We start from the raw sequence: 20,160 nt of genomic DNA, 5'->3' as shown, positions 1-20,160 counted from the left end.
TTTTAGTTGGTTTGTTTGTTTTTGGTGCTTGCTGGGTATTATTTAATCTCCCTGCAGAAAGTAGAAAAAACCCAACAAAAAAAAAAGTGAACTTTGTGGGTGATCTTTGTACTTGGTAGTCTCTGAGAAGAGAGGGGAGTTCTTGCTCTCTGTTCTTTGTTAGAGAAAGAGAGGAGAGAGAGAGATGGAGATGATTTATTACCAGCCGTCTTACCAGGAGTCCTTGAGTGCTTTAGAGGCAGATATACAGCATGCAAATTCTCTGTAAGTTGCTTTATTCCTCTGGAAATTCTTTGTTTTTGTTTCAATTTCTCTGTTTTCCTATGGTGGTTGTGAATATCCTTTTTTTTCCCCAAGTGGGTAGTTTACTTTTACGTTTAACTGCAAAAAGCTGTATTTAGGTCATCTGATCATCATAACCCACATCGTAATTTTTCAATTTAGGCAAGAAAATGCAAAACCCTTTGTCAAATTTGTTAAGAGTAACAGCAATACATCACAACCATCACCAGATTAGTTTCATTTACTTGGTTGTTAAGCTTGGAATGTCTGTGATTAGTTAGATATATTATGCTGAGCTGGCACATAGATTGGGATAGGATATTTATGTATAAATACCATTGTATTGCTCTGTTGAATAAATGAGAATCATTTGATATATTTTTCACTCTCTCTCTACAATTCTCTTTCTCTCTCTTTACTAAACTTTCCTCTCTGAGTTCTTAAAAGTCAACATGGTATCATCACCATCGTCTAACCGACTCCGATCCGGCGCTTCCCTCTTCTAGCAATTTTCTTGCAGTTCTTGTATTTTCTAATCTTCCAAACCGATCGCTGCTTTCCTGATCTCTTCTTTTTCTCTACAAATTCAGCAAATCTTGATATGTCGGCGGCAGCAGACTCCTCGACTTCTATCCCTCCACCTCCTCCAAACCCTAATTCCCTAGCGACTCCTCCTCAGAGTGACATCTCCAATCCTCCGATCATGTCGATTGGAACGATTTCCATTGCCAATGTCGCTGGGATGGTTCCGACGAAACTCAATCGTCAAAACTTCATCACTTGGCGCAGTCTCTTCATTCCCGTGCTGAAGCGCTTCAAGCTTCTTGGCCTCGTCAATGGTGAGGATCTGTGTCCTCCTCAATTTCTTCGTGATTCCTCTGGAACTTGTGTTCTCAATGCTTCTTTTGAGACCTGGTGTGAGCGAGATCAGATCTTGATGATCTGGATCAACTCTACGCTCTCTGAAGATCTTCTTCCTTTAACGATTGGCATGGCTGATTCTCGCTCTTTGTGGCAATCTCTTGAGCGGCGTTTCTCAGGCGCTTCTCGCACTCATGTTCATAGTCTTCGATCGAAGATTCAAACAATTCAGAAAGGTGACTCTTCAATGACTGAGTTTCTTCATTTGATTAAAGATATTTCTGATAAGCTTGCTGCTGCTGGTGAACCATTGTCTGAGTCTGATCTTGTTGCATACATATTATCTGGTCTTCCTGATGAGTATGAGTCCTTTGTTGACTCTATTGAGACTCGAAATGAATCTGTGACTGCTGATGAGCTCCATGGGCTTTTACTGAGCAAAGAAATCTCACTTCAAAAACGCAAAACCAGAGCTGCTTCTTCCTCCACTGCTCCATTTCATGCCTATGCTGCTCAACCTTCTACTCATGTGGGCAATTTCAACAGAGGTAAATCTCGTGGTCGTTTTCACAACCGTAATCGGTATACTCAGAATCGAAATTTTGGGGGCAACAATCCTAACAACTGGAACACCAATCCCTCTGGTGGCAACAATCCTACCAACTGGAACCCCAATCCCTCAGGTGGCATTCTTGGTTCTGGTCCTTCTCGCCAGCATTATGGTCCCTCATCTTCCTCTGGTCGCTCGGTTCCATGTCAGCTTTGTCTCCAGTTTGGTCACTGGGCTTCTACATGTAATCGTCTCTCTCAGTTTGCTCAACCTCAAGCTCCTACTGCAATGTCTGCCATGACTTCTTCTGCATCCCCTAGCTATTGGCTCACTGATAGCGGAGCTTCTCATCATGTCACACCTGATCCTTCTGCCCTCAACTCTGCCATTCCCTACTCTGGCAATGATCAGCTTTTTGTTGGTGACGGTAAAGGTCTGTGTATTTCTCATACTGGTTCTGCTCTCATTCGAACCAAACATGCTACTTTTCGTTTGAATGATGTTCTTTTAGTTCCTCAGGCTTCCCGTAACTTGTTATCTGTTTACAAGTTTGTACATGATAACTGGTGCTCTCTGACCTTTGATCCGTTTGGGTTCTATGTCAAGGATCTAAGCACTGGGAAGATGCTCTTCCAGGGCCCCAGTGAAGGAGGCTTGTACCCCTTCTACTGGAATGCTTCAAATGGTGTCTCTGGAATTGCAATCTCCCCAACTGCACTGATGATTGCTAAGGCTGACATCCACATTTGGCATCGTAGGCTTGGACACCCTTCTGGTGGAATTTTACATTCTGTTGTGAATAAGAATCATCTCCCTGTAATTGGTTCTGTTAATAGTCTTTCAGTATGTACTGCCTGTCAACTAGGGAAGGCTTCTCGACTATCATTCTCCACTTTACCTTGTACTTCCTCTCGGCCACTTCAATTGCTTCACACAGATGTATGGGGTCCCTCTCCTACACCTTCCTGTACTGGTTACAGATTCTATATAATAATAGTGGATGATTTTACCAAATATGGTTGGCTCTATCCTTTACATTTCAAGTCTGATGTCTTCTCTACTCTCAAGACTTTTATTTTAAAAATTCAGACTCTGCTTGATCTCAAAGTTCAAAGTCTACGGTCTGATTCAGGGGGTGAATTCCTGAATAAGTCCCTCCAAAGTTTTTTTAATGATCAAGGCATTACTCATCAGTTGAGTTGTCCCCACACTCCTGAGCAAAACGGGTGTGCAGAGCGAAAACATCGTCATGTTGTTGAAATGGGCAGAACCTTGTTATCTCAGAGTGATCTACCTGCACAGTTTTGGGTTGAAGCTTTTCAGACTGCTATCTATCTCATTAATCGGTTACCTTCTCAGTCGTCTACAGTCAGTCCTTGGGAACTCTTATTCCATGCTTCTCCTAAATATCATACCCTGAAGACATTTGGTTGTGCTTGTTATCCATGGTTGCAACCATATTCCAGAGACAAGCTGGATTTCAAAAGCAAGCAGTGCGTGTTTCTGGGCTATAGCTTGAATCACAGTGGCTATAGGTGTTGGGATCCTATCTCTAATAGACTCTACATCTCCAGACATGTGGTGTTTGATGAATCTTGCTTTCCTTACAAATTTTTGTCTTCTCAAGCCTCATTTTCCAGCCCGTGTGTGCCTCCTCATTCTCCCACTCCTATGTCTCTCAATCTGCCTTTGCCAATGTCCCATCTTGTGCTACATCCTTCACCTGCAGATGCCTCACAATGTAGCAATGCCCCTTCTTCACCCATATTTCCCACTCTTGAGCAAAACACTTTATCTTCTCCTGTTCTCGAGTCCATACCTCCTCCTCCAGAATCTTTCAGTCCTGCAGAGTCTCCTAGTTCTCTACCTCAACAACTACCACCAGTCCCTGTCAACACTCATTCTATGCTTACACGAGCAAAGGCAGGTATCCATAAACCCAAAGTGTTCACAGCCACCAAACACACTCTTCCTTCCACGGTTGATTCTCTTACAACTTTACCTCCTACTCCCTCCACCTTTCTCCAAGCTTCTAAGTCTTCTCACTGGATGGAAGCTATGCAATCTGAGTTTCAAGCTTTACAGTCCACTGGTACTTGGGAGTTAGTTCCTCATAATTCCAACTACAACCTTGTAGGCTGCAAGTGGGTCTTCAAAGTAAAGCACAAACCTGATGGTACCATTGAAAGGTACAAAGCCCGCCTTGTGGCTAAAGGCTTTCATCAACAGGAAGGCTTGGATTTCTCAGATACCTTTAGTCCTGTTGCTAAACCTACTACCATCAGAATCCTACTCTCCATTGCAGTCACTTATGATTGGTTTGTTCATCAATTGGATGTAAGTAATGCGTTTCTTCATGGTCACTTAAAGGAAGATGTTTATATGATCCAACCTCCTGGTTTTGTGGATTCTTCCAAACCTCATCATGTGTGTAAACTTCGGAAATCTCTCTATGGTCTTAAACAGGCTCCTAGAGCTTGGTATGAGGCTTTCTACCATGCTCTTCTCTCTCTGGGGTTTCGACCTTCCTACTCTGATCCTAGTCTCTTTATTAAAAGAGACACTTCCATTACCTTTATCTTGGTTTATGTTGATGATATAATCATCACTGGTAGTTCTTCTACTGAGTGCAAATCAATCATATCCAACCTGCAAATCCTGTTCCCTGTGAAGGATCTGGGAGATATCCATTATTTTTTGGGTATTGAAGTCCACAAATCTGACAAGGGCTTGTTGCTGCATCAGACTAAGTATGCTTTAGACTTACTCAAGAAGACAGATATGCTTGGTGCTAAACCTTGTGCCACACCCGTGTCTACTGCCAAGCTAGATCATTCCGGCACTCTTCTCTCTGATCCCACCTCTTATAGGTCCACAGTTGGTGCCTTACAATATCTTACTTGGACCCGGCCTGATTTAGCCTTTGCTGTCAACCAGGTTTGCCAATATATGCACTCTCCACGCACAATTCACTTGCAGGCAGTCAAACGTATACTGAGATACCTCAAGGGCACTGTGGATTCAGGTCTTTGGTTTACTAAAGGTCCTCAATTTCTCACTGCTTGGTCTGATGCAGATTGGGCAGGTTGCCCTGTGGATAGAAGGTCCACTAGTGGGTATTGTGTGTTCTTAGGCTCTAATCTCATCTCCTGGAGTGCTAAGAAACAAGCCACAGTGGCTCGGTCATCCACCGAGGCTGAGTACAGATCTCTTGCTCATACTGCTACTGAGCTTACATGGGTGTGCAAGATTCTGCACGACATATCCTTCCCTCTGTTACAAAAACCAGTCATCTACTGTGATAACAAAAGTGCCATTGCTCTTGCTTTCAATCCAGTTTTTCATGCTCGAACTAAGCATGTTGAAATTGACTATCACTATATTCGGGAGAAGGTTTTACTTGGTCATATTGGTGTTCAACATGTTGCTTCCCTTCTCCAAATTGCAGACATTTTTACCAAGCCTTTAGCTGTTGATCGATTTGCTGCTCTTACTTACAAGCTCTCAGTTCGATCTCCTTCCCTCAGCTTGAGGGGGTGTGTTAAGAGTAACAGCAATACATCACAACCATCACCAGATTAGTTTCATTTACTTGGTTGTTAAGCTTGGAATGTCTGTGATTAGTTAGATATATTATGCTGAGCTGGCACATAGATTGGGATAGGATATTTATGTATAAATACCATTGTATTGCTCTGTTGAATAAATGAGAATCATTTGATATATTTTTCACTCTCTCTCTACAATTCTCTTTCTCTCTCTTTACTAAACTTTCCTCTCTGAGTTCTTAAAAGTCAACAAAATTTGCCAATTTGGGATTTTTTCTGGGGAGCAAGTTTGTTTATTTATTTATTTATTTTTGGGGGTTTTGATTTTATCATGGTTGGTTAGTAGATTGAAATGTAAAGTTTACAACTTTTGACATATTACTAATTCTGATTTTGATTTGGGATTCTTCTGGGGAGAAAAGTTGTGGTATTCTTCTTGGGTTTTGACTTGATCATGTTAGAGTTATCAGATAAAATATTGAAGTTTGCAACTTTTGACATGTTACTAGTTCTGATTTTGATTTGGTCGTGTGCAGAGCTGCTGCAATTCCGAGCGGCAAAGGCGGTGCCCGGTTTCAGATGAAATTGGTGTACAATCACTTGGCTCCCCTCTTTCTGTTTTTGTTGCAATGGTTTGATTGCTCATGCACTTGCCTGCTCCCAAGATACCTATATTTCTTCCACATACTTGTCTACAAGGTTTGGTTCTTTTCTTCCTGTCTAGTCTATTCGTTGTTAATCGATGCGGAAAGGGAATTTACTTTTGTTGCTCCACATCATTCGGGCATGCCGGTCTTATTTTGATACAGGTATACACAGATGGCAGGCCCAGCATTTCAACTCATGGAAGGAAGGCTTCTATAAGGGACTTCTATTGTATGTCGAATTTCCTACCTTATGATCATTGGATGTCGTTTGGTTGTGATTTGCTCGATTACGTTTCTAACTTAGTTTGCTTTGTTGAAAACCGAATTGCAGCCGTTATCTTACCGTCTCTTCAGCGGCTGCACGGGGATTTGGGGGAGTTAGATGATTCTAAGGATGGACATCCTAGGGTTCCCAGCATGCAAAGCTCTGGAAAGAAGATGATTAAGGGAGATGGTAGCCTTGTCAATGCTGAGGGGGAGAGAGAAGAGGAGTGTGGGATTTGTTTAGAGCCTTGCACCAAAGTGGTCTTGCCTAATTGCTGTCACGCAATGTGCATCAAATGCTACCGCAACTGGTAAGTACAAGCCTTCGCTATATCCCTTATCCGTATCCATGTCTGCTTGTTTCTCTAGACAGTCATTTATTCTTTGCACTTGCAATGCTCTGGTTTAATTTCAGGAGTAGAAAGTCGGAGTCTTGCCCATTTTGCCGTGGTAATATAAAGAGAGTTAAGTCTCAAGACTTATGGGTGCTCACTTGCAACGAAGATGTGGTAGACACCGAAACGGTTTCAAAAGAGGACTTGTTGCGTTTCTACCTCTATATCAACAGCCTGCCGAAAGATTACCCGGACGCCCTCTTCTTGGTGTACTACGAGTATTCTAATTTGTTTTAAGAGAACGAAGAATGGTGTAGAGATAGAAAAGGCCCTCCTGTCAAATGTAAATACAACCCCGTAAGGAACTTCTATTCGATTTTTACATAAAACAACGGTTTCAAATGTTATGCATATTGAAAGATTACAAGTCGTTGTAATACTGCTTCATTTACTGATGTCAAAGTTTTCATCTTGAGAATCAAGTTCTGTTATAAGTTAGATCCCCTGATCTATTACTCCAGCTAAAATTGACCTCTCAAATTTTTTTGTTTGGTAAATTAATTTCTGAACTAATTGAAATCAGCCAATTAACTTTTTTCACGATCAGAGATGAGATTTCATCCACATTGCCTTCAAATATTGTCATGTGACCAGCACGTGATTCACTCTTGAAGATGAAGTCGTGCTAGTGTTTGATGGCAAATTGGATAAATTTTCATTGAATCTTACGACAAAGGGTTAATTGGCTGATTTTAAATAGTTGAGAGAGTTAATTTTCTAAAAGAAAGCTTAGGTTGTCAATTTCAATTGAGGTAATAATTGGAGGTTTGACTCTGAATATAACGGTCAAAGCTCGAAAAAACTCGACGACTCTTGGCCTTTTAATTATGTAGAGCATTAATGTGATTGGACGTAGGATACGTCAAGGGTAAACAATTTATTATCCTCCTGTTGAGCACATCTTTAAGTATGACTCGAAGCCCTCGACGGGGTTAGTGGGTGGATGAACCGCAGAAGCAGATAATGTGCTCTGGCAGCCTATACATGAAATGAAATCAGACTATGTGCTGTGGTCTCTTTCTTCCATCTAACCGTCAAGTTAACATGTAACGCTTTCTCTAAAGAAAACTTGATCTTCCATATATAGTGAGGGATAAGAAATGGATGACAGAGCTATCGATTAGCATCCAAACAAGTGAAAGGTAGACTCTGCCTGCGTAAAAAAGTAACGGTTAACTTGATAGTTCGACAAAAAAGAGTGAGAATGTAATTTAACTCTTTATTCATAGGTTGTTTTTGCTAATTTGGAAATGACATATTACATATCCTATGTTGAATGTATTAGTAACGTTAGGTTATGATCATGGTAAATTGGTAAAAATGAAAATTGACCTTGAAAGCTTAGTAGTAGTTTAGTAATGAATTGAGATCCTCTCTGGATCACTCTACACTGAACAGTCAGAATCGGAAATCCTAGTCGTTCAAAGAGAGAGCGAAGTTCAAAGATGAGATGAGCTAATAAAATGAACTAACGAGGACTGCGAGGTTTAAATTGAGCAGTCCAAATTTTTTAATCTTGCGACTTTCCTGTGTCCGTAGAGATCTCGACTGGTTCAATAATTTGGTAAAAGTTTAGTGTAATTCACCAAACGTGTAGAGTAACGGTAGCCATTGACTGCACCATAACGGAAAGATCAAAACACAAAATAAAATAAATAAAAATAAAAATAAAAATAAAATTGGTGGGAGAAACCAGAGCAGGGGGTAACGTGGGAAAATTACAGTCAGCTCCGCAGTCTGCAGGTTCAGAGAGACACCGCCCACGGTGGTCCTTATTCATCGTATCCAACGTTTTGAACTGTTACCGGATTCCACAGGTCAAATTTCTAGGGTTTTGGTCTCAATCGGTGATCATTTCGGAGCTCTCTGATTGATTTCTAGGGATTACGGGGATTGAATAATCCGGTTCGGTTGGGTTTCGGATCCGGGCCTTGTGGCTGAGGAGGGAGGGATTGGTTTATGCGCGCCATTCCGATGTCTGAGAAACCTGGCTTGAAGCAGGTTCTGGAGGACTCGGCAGCTGAGGCGGAGGGAGATCATGCGATTCGGGGTAGTCCAATTCCGAATGGTTTGGCCAAGGATTCGAATGTGATTCGAGACGACGTCGCCGAGCCGGTGAATCAGGTAAGCGGAGAATTCTGGAATTGCAATTTGCGAAACGGTGCCGTTTCAATTCAATCGGGGGTGCATAATAGCTATGGTATCGGTTTTAATTGCAGGAATTAGGGTCGAGGTCGCCGGCGGCGGACGGAGTCGAAGACGACGATGACAGGGTTCCGGGAGATAAGGGCAAAGTGACGGAGGATTCGGGGAAAGAGGAGTTCGTCGATTGCTCGGAGGATTACGCCATGGATGAGGTGGATCGCCTGCGGCTTTTGCTGGAGACTACTGTTAGCGAGAAGGAAAGTTTAGCGCGCCAATTCGAGGTTGGTATTTGTTTTATTCAATCGAAAAGACTGATGCTTTTCGAGGCATTTTCGTGTTTTTGGTATTGATTGTTGGTTGTTGTTGTTTTTTAAAATGTAGGAAGAAAGAGAGGCTTTTGGCAGAGAAATAGCAAGTCTTCGGTTTCAGCTCAATGCTTTCACTGATCCACAGCCCTCGATTGGCGAAAGCGGTAATTTTGTTAATACCCGATGGACTGAGTTGATAAATGAATGTTCTGGACTTGTTAAGACAGCGTTGGAAAAACAGGTGCAGACTGAGGCCGCAGTGAGAGAGCTTGAAGGAGTTGTGTTTAAGAAGGATCAAGAGCTTGAGGAACTCAATGCCAAGGTCAATGAGTTTTCGGTATTGAATGATGTGGTATCAATTTTTTTGAATTCTGCTCAGATGTCTGTGGAAGTGTCATCTGAGGCTCAGATTGAGAAGGATACACACGTTGAATTTGTGACTAACAGGATGTTGGCTTCCCTTAAGGGTGTTGTTGATCAACAAGAAATGGTGGATGGTTCTATAGGTGGAAAATTAGCACATGTTGAGCAAGGCACTTCGATCTTAATTCAAAAGTTGACAGGGATGCTTTCTGAAATTGAGCAACTTAGACAGTGTTTACCGGAGGCCAGGTCAGATCTTGACTCGCAGGAATTAGGGGGGATCTTCGCTGCTGCCCGTGATGAGTTACTTGAGCACAAAAGAAAGGAAGCAGAGTTTGTCGAAAGATTGAGCCATCTGGAGGATGAAAATAGGAAATTGATTGAAGACCTTGAAAATCAAAAAGGAATAGTTGAGATGGTAAATGCGGCTCTAGGACAAACAAAAATGGAACTAGAGCAGGAGAAGCATAGGTGCGCTAATACCAGAGAGAAGCTTACTATGGCCGTGACAAAAGGGAAGGCATTGGTACAGCAACGGGACTTGTTGAAGCAGTCCATTACTGAAAAAACAAGTCAGCTTGAGAAATGTTTGATTGAATTGCAAGAGAAGTCAAGTGCACTTGAAGCTGCTGAGTTAACCAAGGAGGAATTGATTAGAAGTGAAAATTCGATTGCATCCTTACAAGAAATAGTATCCCAGAAGAATGCAATCATTGAAAGTTTGGAGGAGGTTATGTCTCAGACCGGTGTACCTGAAGAACTTCAGTCTATGGATATTCTAGAGAGACTTCGGTGGCTTTCGGATGAAAATGATAAACTCAAGGGCATTTCCCTTGAATTCCAAAACTTGAGAGATGCTATGCATGCAATTGATCTACCAGAAGTTATTTCATCTTCTGATTTAGAGTATCAAGTGAATTGGCTCAGGGAATCATTTTCTCAGGCCAAAGAGGAAGTTATTATGTTGCGCAATGAAATTACTGCAACTAAGGAAGTGGCACGTAAAAATATCGACCACTTAACTGATTCACTTTCAGCTGAGTTGCAGGCAAAGGAATATCTCCAAGCAGAGCTGGACAATCTGACATCTGAATACCAAGAGATTGTCAAGAAAGAGCAACAGGTGTCTTTGGAGAAGGCTGATATGGCCAAAGAGGAAGTACTTATGTTGCGTGATGAAATTACTACAAATAAAGAAGTGGCGCGTAAAAATATTGAAGACTTAACTACTGCACTTTCAGCTGAGTTGCAGTCAAAGGAATATCTCCAAGCAGAGCTGGACAATCTGACATCTGAATACCAAGAGATTGTCAAGAAAGAGCAACAGGTGTCTTTGGAGAAGGCTCGTAGGGCCAAAGAGGAAGTACTTGTATTGCGTGATGAAATTACTGCAACTAAAGAAGTGGCGCGTAAAAATATTGAAGACTTAACTGCTTCACTTTCAGCTGAGTTGCAGTCAAAGGAATATCTCCAAGCAGAGCTGGACAATCTGACATCCGATCACCAAGAGATTGTCAAGAAAGTGCAACAGGTGTCTTCAGAGAAGGCCAATATGGTCAGAATGTTACTTGATGTGTCTGGAGTTGTAGTGGACAATGAAGAGGTCTATGAGCCTTCCTCGGACACTGCGTTGCTCATTGACAGATGCATTGGGAAGATAAAAGAACAGAGTAGTGCCTCACTTGATTCTCCAAAGGTTGATGCTGAATTGTTTGAAACAATTCAAACCCACCTGTATGTAAGAGATCAGAAATTGATGCTTTGTGAGACTTTACTAGAAGAGGAGACTCTGGTGAGGTCAGAGGTGAATAATCTATCGAATGAGTTGTGGGATGTATCTCAAAAACTTGTAGTTTTGAAAGAGGAAAAGGGGACCCTGCAGAGAGATTTTGAACGATCAGAGGAGAAAAATACTGTGCTAAGGGAGAAGTTATCCATGGCAGTCAAGAAAGGTAAGGGACTGGTTCAAGACAGGGAAAACTTGAAACATCGTTTGGATGAAAAGAAATCGGAAATTGAGAAGTTACAGCTTGAGTTACAGCAGGAACAATTGGCACTTGCTGAATGCAGGGACAAGATAAGTAGTTTGTCTGCTGATGTAGATCGCATCCCAAAGTTAGATGCTGATCTGGTTACAATGAAGGAACAACGGGATCAACTCGAACAGTTCTTATTGGAGAGCAATAACATGTTACAGAGAGTAATCGAATCTCTTGATGGCATTGATCTTCCTGTCGATCCAGTTTTTGAAGAGCCTGTGGGGAAGGTGAAGTTCATTTCAGGATACATAAATGAGTGTCAGGATGCGAAGGAAAAAGCAGAGCAAGAATTGGGAAAAGTAAAAGAGGATGCCAATGATCTGGCTGGTAAGTTAGCAGAAGCTCACTCAACTATAAAGTCTCTGGAAAATGAGTTGTCAGTTGCAGAGAATGATATTTCTCAACTTGTTGAACAAAAGAGGCAAATGGAAGTGGGTAAGACCAATGTTGAGAAAGAGTTCGAGAAAGCAATTGAGGAAGCTGAGTCTCAAGCTAGCAAGTACGGTGAGGTTTGTGCATCAAAAAAGTCACTGGAAGAGGCGTTATCACTTGTAGAAAATAATATATCTGTGCTTGTCAGTGAAAAAGAGGGAGCTTTAGCCGGTAGAGCTGCTGCAGAGACAGAGCTAGAGAAAGTAAAAGAGGAAGTTGATATTCAGACTGGCAAACTAACAGAGGCCTATAAGACCATAAAGTTACTCGAAGATTCCCTATCGCAGGTACAGGACAATGTTTCTTTACTCATTGAACAAAACAATGAAGTTCAAATTGGTAGGACCAGTTTAGAGGGTGAGCTAAAGAAACTGCAAGACGAAGCTCGATACCACGATAACAAGGTAGCAGATGCCCAGGCAACCATAAAATCACTGGAAGATGCATTGCTGAAGGCTGAGAATGATATTTCTGTACTTGAAGGTGAAAAGAAAAATGCTGAAGAAGAAATATTTACTCTTAATTCCAAGTTAAATACATGCAATGAAGAGTTGTCTGGAACTAATGGCAGCGCAGAAAGCAGGTCCATAGAGCAAAGTGGTCACCTACATAATCTTCACCTGTTACTGAAGGATGAAACTCTGTTGTCCACTGTGAAAAGATGTTTCGAGAAGAAATTTGAGGGCCTGAAAGATATGGAACTCATTCTAAAAAATATAAAGGACCGGTGTGTTTCCATGAATTTAGAAGAGCTGCAAAGACACCAAGTGTTGGAGGTATATATGCTTTTCTGTGGAGAAAGTTTTGTTCCTTACGGTTCACTTTATTTTTTCTTTTGTGCATGCCATGCAGATGCTGGTGGACCAGAATCCATTTTGCATTTTGAGCTTTCCTTTTTCTTCTTTTTATATTCTCTTTTTGTTGTCAATTTCTTACTTCTTCCTGGGAAGAATATGTATGGCTCTGACAAAACCAAACTCCTTTATAATTAGAATGTCGCTGTGATGTGTTCCCAATGACTGAATATTTTTTATCTTTGTGTTAATGAGCTCCTTTTATTACTTATTCCAGGAAGATTTATATGTGACGAAGTCTTTCTCAGATGGCCTTGACAACATTTACAGTGTTGAAAAGGATAATGGTGAGGCCAGTGTTTCCGATGCTGATATGTCCTCATATTTGAAGAAGACTGCAGAAAAGTTTCAGTTGCGAGACAATATTCTTGCAGAAAATGTTGAACGCTTCTCTTCTTCTGTAGATGAGTTTATTGCAAATCTGTTGAGAAATCTACAGGCAATAAGGGATGAAGTAATCACTATGTCCGAGAACATGGAGTCTGTCAAAGAAAAAGCAACTAATCTGGAAATAAGTAAACAGGAACAGGAGGATACAATAGCCAGTTTAGAAAATGATCTTAACTCTCTACTCTCTTCTTGTACTGATGCTACTGGAGAACTTCAGTTTCAAGTCAAGAACAATTTACTTGAACTGAGCTCTGTTCCTGAGCTTGAAGAATTGAAACAGTATCTGTTCCCAGAAACAGGAGAAATTGGTGGAGAGACCACAGAAACCAATGAGCAAGGTCTATACGGCAGCAAATATGGGAAAACCGCAGAAATGTTGTCCATTTCTATTAGAAAAGTTAAAGCTTTGATTAAACAGTTTGAGAGCACAAGTAAAGTGGCAGCCTCTACAATTGAAGATTTGCAGAGGAAACTGACAGAAGCGAGGACGACTGTTGAGAAAGCCGTTGAAGAAAGCGATCTTGGACAAAATAGGATTTCCAAGTTGGATGCTGATGTAGAAGCATTACAGAATTCATGCAGTAAGCTGGCACTTAGACTAGAGGATTATCAATCCAAAGAGGATAAGTTCAACGAAAAAGAGGCTGAAGTTTTATCACTGCGCAATGCTTTGTCAATGAAGGAACAAGGTGAATATCTTCTCTTTGCTTTCTTATTCTCTTTCTGATGTTGCTGAACATATTTACTTTGATGTTGTAATGACTGTAAGTGCTCTAATGACTTACTTATTCATGTTGCTTGTTTCAGAGGCGGAAGACTCACTCCTGTCAGCATCTGAAATCAAAATCCTCTTTGACAAGATCAGCGGGATTGAAATCCCTATGCCAGAGTCACTAGGAGGAGACTTGGAGCCCCACATTTCATCTCATGTGAATAAACTATTTTACGTTATTGATAGTATTACTGACCTTCAGCATCAGATAAACTTGTTGTCTTATGAAAATGATGAGCTGCAGTCAACTCTTGGGACTAGGAATCTCGAAATTGAACAATTGAAGGAGGAGGTTGAAAGTTATGATGGAGATAGACAAAGTAGAGAGAAGATGAAAAATGAACTGTCTCTGCTCATATATAGTTTGGAAAAAATTATAGATATGTCAGGAGGTAATGATTTAGTAGGAGACCAGAAATCTTCTGGTGTGACGGGACTTCTATCAGTATTGGAGAAGCAGGTTAGGGCTTTACAACTGGAATCCGAAAGTTCAAAATCAAAAGCCCAGGATCTTGGTACTAAGTTGGGAGAGAGCCAAAAGATTGTGGAGGAATTATCGACTGTGGTTAATTCACTTCAAGGAAGGGCTGCTCAGTCAGAGATTGTCCAGGACAGGAGCATCTTTGAAGCACCTTCGTTGCCTACCGGTTCAGAGATATCTGAAATTGAAGATGGGGTAAATGTTCATTTATATGATTCCATTATAATTCCATTCTCTGTGTCGTTACCATTTGACTCCTTTTGAACATGTTGATATATGCTATAAAATTTCCAATTAAGTTGAGGTGTCTTACGGTGCAAAAAATAGTAGTTGTGCCTATTGTTAGTTGCATGCCGAACAATATCAGTTGTGGTTTTTTGTACGGAGACCTGTAAGAGTTGAAGTTTAATCAAAATTTTCAGGGATCACATGGAAAGAACGGGATATCTCCTGTCCAATCAGCAGCCCATGTGCGAACTATGCGAAAGGGTTCAACTGACCATCTGGCAATTGAAATTGGCTCTGAATCTACCCGGTTACTCAACAGTGAAGAAACTGATGAAGACAAAGGTGTGCACTTTATGATTTGTCTATCGTTCCAAACACTTTTAAGGCATGGTAAAACTTATTTCCTTCTGTTTTTATTTTCTTGTCCTTTTCCAGGTCATGTATTCAAGTCTCTCAATGCATCTGGTCTCATTCCAAGACAAGGAAAGTTGGTTGCAGATCGAATAGATGGAATTTGGTAAACTCCCGAGATTAACCTTGTTATATAGAGAAGGGGGTCGCGGTGGAAAACATCAAAATCCTTTCTTCCTTTCACCTTGTTTTTCTGAAACCTTATTACACGAAAACCTTAGTAGTTGCCTAACATCTAACACACAGCGAATTTAGCCGTTGTTTTGATCAATGCAGTCTGCCACATTTCCTATGTTTCACCTTGATTCTTATTTGTTTTTCTAATCTATATACGCAGGGTATCTGGCGGGCGGGTTTTGATGAGTCGCCCGAGGGCAAGGCTCGGACTTATCGTCTACTGGCTCTTCTTGCATCTGTGGCTGCTGGGAACCATTTTGTAACCAATCAAGTCTCTGGTTGTCCCTCATTAGGGTGTGCAACCAAATTGTATCATAGACAGACATTTCGTCATTTCCTTTTGCCGTTCATTTCTTTCGCTTTGCATATATGTCCCATCCCCAAACTATAAAATTCGATGCAATCACATTTTTTTAGGTTGCAGAGAATCAAATTGCAGGTGGAAATTTTTCCACATTTTGTTGCTTGTTTTGTTTCATCGTAGTTGTTTGGTATACGACACTCAGTGAATCTCATATCTCTGTAGTGAATCCAGTAACACAGACACGCATTTCTCAACATTCGGAATTTCTCATTTTGATGTATCGTGTTTCTAAAATTTTTTTATGTGATATGACACGAGAACAACTCATGGCACGGATTCATCATCACGATGGTGTTAGGTGTTAATAATACAATCATATAGGAAAAAGGTAACACATTTTTATATTATCAACATAAGACGTCACGTGGTAGTGTATCCGTGCATGCAAGTCTTGAATGATCAAAGATTTATGGTTATTCACCATTCTATTTGGCGTCAAACGGTTGAAATTAAAACATCAAAAGCACATCAGCAGATAAATGATGGTACACGAGAACATTTCTGCGAAAAACATACAGGATCCATCCCTGGTGTTGTACTGGCTTTCAACAGTAGTCAACTTTAGGATATCCCTTGTTTGTTGTCTGTCTTCAAAGATCCACGTGGCAGCAGTTGTGGTGGTCGTTGGTTGTTCGATCTTGGGACTTGAAGCTCCGGTCGCTCCCTTGCTTCTTTAGCTGTAAAGCGCGGGGCTTTTAGCAGCCGTTTTTACTCCATAATTTTACTCACAGGTTCGTAAAACGCTCGTTAGATCTTCAACTTCCATTTTTTTTTTTTTTGCTCAAATGAATAAAATCTAAACCGAAATTTCATTTCCTAAACTGGGTTTTTACAGGAAACCAATATTGGATTGGACTCTGGCCTGCAATTGGCCAATGGGTTCCCTTTCTGTGATCCCATTGAGTTGGGGAAGCTCTATCTTCGTTGGTTAGTCCTTTACACTACTTAAAGTTATTTCTTTCTTCGGATAAATTTTTATGGTATCGTGAACACAAGTCACGTGGTGGTATAATTTGAGTAGAATTGTATCGCCACGCGGCCGGTACACCGAAAAATTGGCCTTCTGTGTTGGAGTTTATGATTATGCTTCTTGATTTGGTAGTATAAAGTTTGAACCTTTTGTTCAGGTGGGAAGTTTGACGTGCACAAAGTTTTGCCTCCCAAATTATGTAGTGTGAGAATTTCGTGTATATTTTGTTTTTTGTACAGTATTTGGTGTGTAGAAGTTGGGTTTTGATTTTGTTATGATGTGAATTCAATTGTGTGTTTCTGTTTTGGCAGGGAGTTGCAATTAGCCCGAGAGCTTTTGCAAGCCAGAATTCGGTGAAGAAATTGAGAAGGGAGGGGCAGGCACGAAAAAAGGTAGCAGATAAGAGCACTGCTTCCGAAGATGATTGTGTTAAAAATGACGAGAATGTGGAATCTTGTGTTAATTTAGCTGCAGAGGAACCGGTTGCATTCCCTTCCAGAGGTGCTGTGCTTCAGGCTTGCACTGTTACATCCGGGTTGATAGCGGCTTTGGGTATAATTATTCGACAGGTAGTATTTACTTAGTGTGTTCCTGAATCGATGTTCCTTCAAATTTTCGATTCACGCAAATCAACTGTTTTCACTGTCCTATTTTACCTTGTTGAGAACAGGATCGTAGGCCAGTCTGTTTTGTAGACCAGGATATACATTTTGGACCTTGTCGAACGTACATGCTGCACTGAAATTTCTTAAACATCATGCTGTGGCACAATTGTCCTTGTTTCTGATTATTTTATGTGCACGGAGGCTCGAGTTTAGTTTATAGTTAAGACATTCTACTCTAGAGTATAATGTTACTTTCAGGTTTTGTAAAAGGAACAGAAAAATATGGTTTGAGTTTTGCTTAACTTGGCAAGTAATCTGCATTTTAAATTTTATATCTTATCTGCAACTTGCAGGTGTCTCATGTTGCATCAATTGAAGGATTGCCAGTCTTTGACTGCTCATTGGAAGTACCATGTATGAACTTTCACATACTATCTCGATGCAAGAATTCCCCGTGAAAATTTTATTCTTTTTCTCTTTGATTAGAAGCAACAACTGCATCTTTGGCAAGGACAGTCTGTAAGCTGTTGCTGAAGCAAGATTTGTCTAGAGTGGGTTGTTTCAGTCCCAAGTCTTATACTACAGCACAATACTTTTTATTGCCTTCTTCTGTGTTTTCCTTTATGTTTCCGATTTTAATGTCTTTTTCTGGATTTAGTTGTTTCATTAGTTTCAAAAGCATAACTTGTTTCTCCCATCGGGTGCAGTTGATTTTGAGGTGTGGCATCTTCAGTTGATTTCAGGATTGGTCATTCTGATATCACTTAGCCGATATCTATTATTGAAGACATGGCCGGATTTTGCGGAGTCCAGCGAAGCAGCCAATCAGCAGGTATCTACTTTCTGTTCTAGCTGTATATCTGCAAGGACTCAGAAGAGTTACCACAAAGGATTTGCAGTCAATAGTTGTCTCTGTCAATATAATAATTCAGTCCCACATTGCTGCTTGAAAACATCCCCTTTTATTGGTAGTGTCGTCCATAGTTGATTCTGCATCTTTGACACAAATTGTTTCCTGCAATTTAGGTTCTTACATCACTTCAACCTTTCGATTACATAATCGTTGCATTTTTGCCCGGGGTCAGTGAGGTTAGCTAATACTTGTAAACAGATTGTAGTATTGTTCAACTCTTCTCTGCTCAGCTAATTTTGCATTAATTCATCGTGCATTGGACGGGCAGGAAATTCTTTTTCGGGGTGCCTTGCTACCACTTTTTGGATCTAATTGGAGGAGCGCCTTGGTAGTCGCCATCATTTTTGGTGTTCTACACCTGGGCAGTGGCCGAAAGTATTCCTTCGCTGTTTGGTACTTATCCTCTTATCTCTAACACTTCAGAAATGGTTCATTCATGCCATTGCTAGACAGTTTTTCTTTTTTCATTTCATGTCACGTATAATTATTTCGATGAACTCTCATGAAACTGCATTGAAGATTAGTTATGATTTTGCGTTAAAACGTGTTTCAGGGCAACTTTTGTGGGTCTTGTGTATGGTTATGCAACCGTCGTCTCCTCTAGCCTTATCGTGCCAATGGCTTCTCATGCAGTCAACAATTTGGTTGGAGGGATGTTATGGCGTTACCGATCAGATTCATCACGGAAGATATGAGAAGACTGCCACTGTCACCCTTACTAGAAAATGTACATAATTTGTCTTGTAACTTGGGGAATGTATAGCTAGTGAGGCACTATTACTAAAACGTATTACTTCTGTTTATCTGTGAGGAAGAAAGTTGAAACAAAACTAATGCACGCACGTGTGCATAACCACGCGAATATTGTGCAAGTTTTGATTCATTTTGTCGGTGTTTCGTACCATGTATGTACTCTAGTCAATTCCATTATTTTTAACGTATTTGTGTACTTTTAAAAGAACTTTTGTCATCTTTTTTATGCCATCTAAAAACTTAATGATGTAAAACTAGTAAAACTAAAATTTTGAGGTGAGCAACTAAGATGACACAAAGACATTAATACTCGATCAGTTGTCTCTTCATGATATTGTATGATTAACACAGAACGCTATGATTGTGGTATATTCATGTCAAGTTCTTCTAACATTGTAGTTAAAACGCTGTTAATCCAAACAAGTTCAAATAAAAACTGTAAACTTTTGGATTCTCATTATCTTTCTCTACAAGGTTACAAGGATTTATATACATGTCTTCAAAAGTATCAAGATCAAATCACCCTAAATTAAGGGATACAAGTGTGTAGGTAGGACGGCTTATACTTTGTAGGTAGGACGGCTTGTACTTTGTAGGTAGGACGGCTTATACTTTGTGGGTAGGACGGCTTATAGGACGGCTTATACTTTGTAGGTAGGACGGCTTATAGGACGGCTTGTACTTTGTAGGTAGGACGGCTTATGACTACTAACAACCTTATCAACATCCCCCCGCAAACTTGACTCTGGGGAGGAGACAAAGTTTGAACACAGAGATCGAAAACGCGCCGTAGACAGCCCCTTCGTAAAGACATCTGCAAGCTGCAATGTGGAAGGCAGAAACTGAACTCGATGAGTACCAGAAGCAACTCGTTCACGAACGAAATGATAGTCAAGGGCAATATGCTTAGTGCGAGCATGAAACACGGGGTTAGCAGCCATGTACGTTGCACTTAAGTTGTCACAATGCATCAAAACAGGAAGACGAACAGGCACCCGTAGTTCATGTAGTAAACTGAGGATCCAAATGGTATCGGCACAAGCAAAGGCAAGAGCCCTATACTCCGCTTCAGCACTAGAGCGAGACACTGTCCGTTGCTTCTTGGCACACCAAGAAATTAAATTATTCCCCAAGTAAACACAAAAACCAGTTGTAGAACGGCGGGTGTCTGGACACCCCGCCCAATCCGCATCCGAATAGGCAGCAAGCTGAAATGGTTGAGCAGAGGGTGTGAACGTAATTCCCATGCCCAAAGTCCCTTTAAGATATCGCAAGATACGTTTAACAGCATCCATATGGTCAGTGGTAGGACGTCCCATAAATTGAGCAACAGTTTGCACCGCAAAGGAGATGTCAGGACGCGTTAACGTGAGATACTGAAGTGAGCCCACAATTTGTCTATAAAGGG

The 20,160-nt window shown here is 40.9% G+C and overlaps 3 protein-coding genes across 4 annotated transcripts; all 3 read left to right on the top strand.

Annotated features, from left to right (window-relative positions):
- On the top strand, positions 1 to 6,969 carry LOC137730736 (E3 ubiquitin-protein ligase AIRP2-like). Its single transcript, XM_068469694.1, has 5 exons — positions 1 to 264; positions 5,778 to 5,940; positions 6,051 to 6,117; positions 6,220 to 6,463; positions 6,568 to 6,969. The coding sequence occupies exons 1-5, from the start codon at positions 185 to 187 to the stop codon at positions 6,782 to 6,784; spliced, it is 771 nt and encodes a 256-aa protein (XP_068325795.1). The 5' UTR covers positions 1 to 184; the 3' UTR covers positions 6,785 to 6,969.
- Positions 6,970 to 8,179: 1,210 nt separating this feature from the next.
- LOC137730735 (trans-Golgi network-localized SYP41-interacting protein 1-like) lies at positions 8,180 to 15,707 on the top strand. Its single transcript, XM_068469693.1, has 8 exons — positions 8,180 to 8,671; positions 8,767 to 8,973; positions 9,074 to 12,610; positions 12,906 to 13,767; positions 13,886 to 14,526; positions 14,754 to 14,901; positions 14,995 to 15,076; positions 15,308 to 15,707. Exons 1-8 carry the CDS (start codon positions 8,507 to 8,509, stop codon positions 15,408 to 15,410), a joined length of 5,745 nt encoding a protein of 1,914 aa, XP_068325794.1. The 5' UTR covers positions 8,180 to 8,506; the 3' UTR covers positions 15,411 to 15,707.
- A 391-nt stretch (positions 15,708 to 16,098) lies between these two features.
- On the top strand, positions 16,099 to 18,948 carry LOC137732171 (uncharacterized). 2 transcript variants are annotated; one of them, XM_068471472.1, is made up of 9 exons: positions 16,099 to 16,242; positions 16,347 to 16,438; positions 16,639 to 16,685; positions 16,793 to 17,050; positions 17,440 to 17,500; positions 17,794 to 17,918; positions 18,113 to 18,175; positions 18,268 to 18,392; positions 18,553 to 18,948. In XM_068471472.1, the coding sequence occupies exons 2-9, from the start codon at positions 16,387 to 16,389 to the stop codon at positions 18,692 to 18,694; spliced, it is 873 nt and encodes a 290-aa protein (XP_068327573.1). In that variant the 5' UTR covers positions 16,099 to 16,242; positions 16,347 to 16,386; the 3' UTR covers positions 18,695 to 18,948. The 2 variants fall into 2 exon arrangements, with proteins under 2 accessions (XP_068327573.1, XP_068327572.1); XM_068471471.1 differs by lacking the exon at positions 16,099 to 16,242 and having other exon boundaries at positions 16,264 to 16,438.
- Positions 18,949 to 20,160: the final 1,212 nt, after the last annotated feature.

This window comes from Pyrus communis, chromosome 4, assembly GCF_963583255.1.
Source record: "Pyrus communis chromosome 4, drPyrComm1.1, whole genome shotgun sequence".
NCBI lineage: Eukaryota > Viridiplantae > Streptophyta > Magnoliopsida > Rosales > Rosaceae > Pyrus > Pyrus communis.
This window is presented reverse-complemented; position numbering and strand designations above follow the sequence as displayed.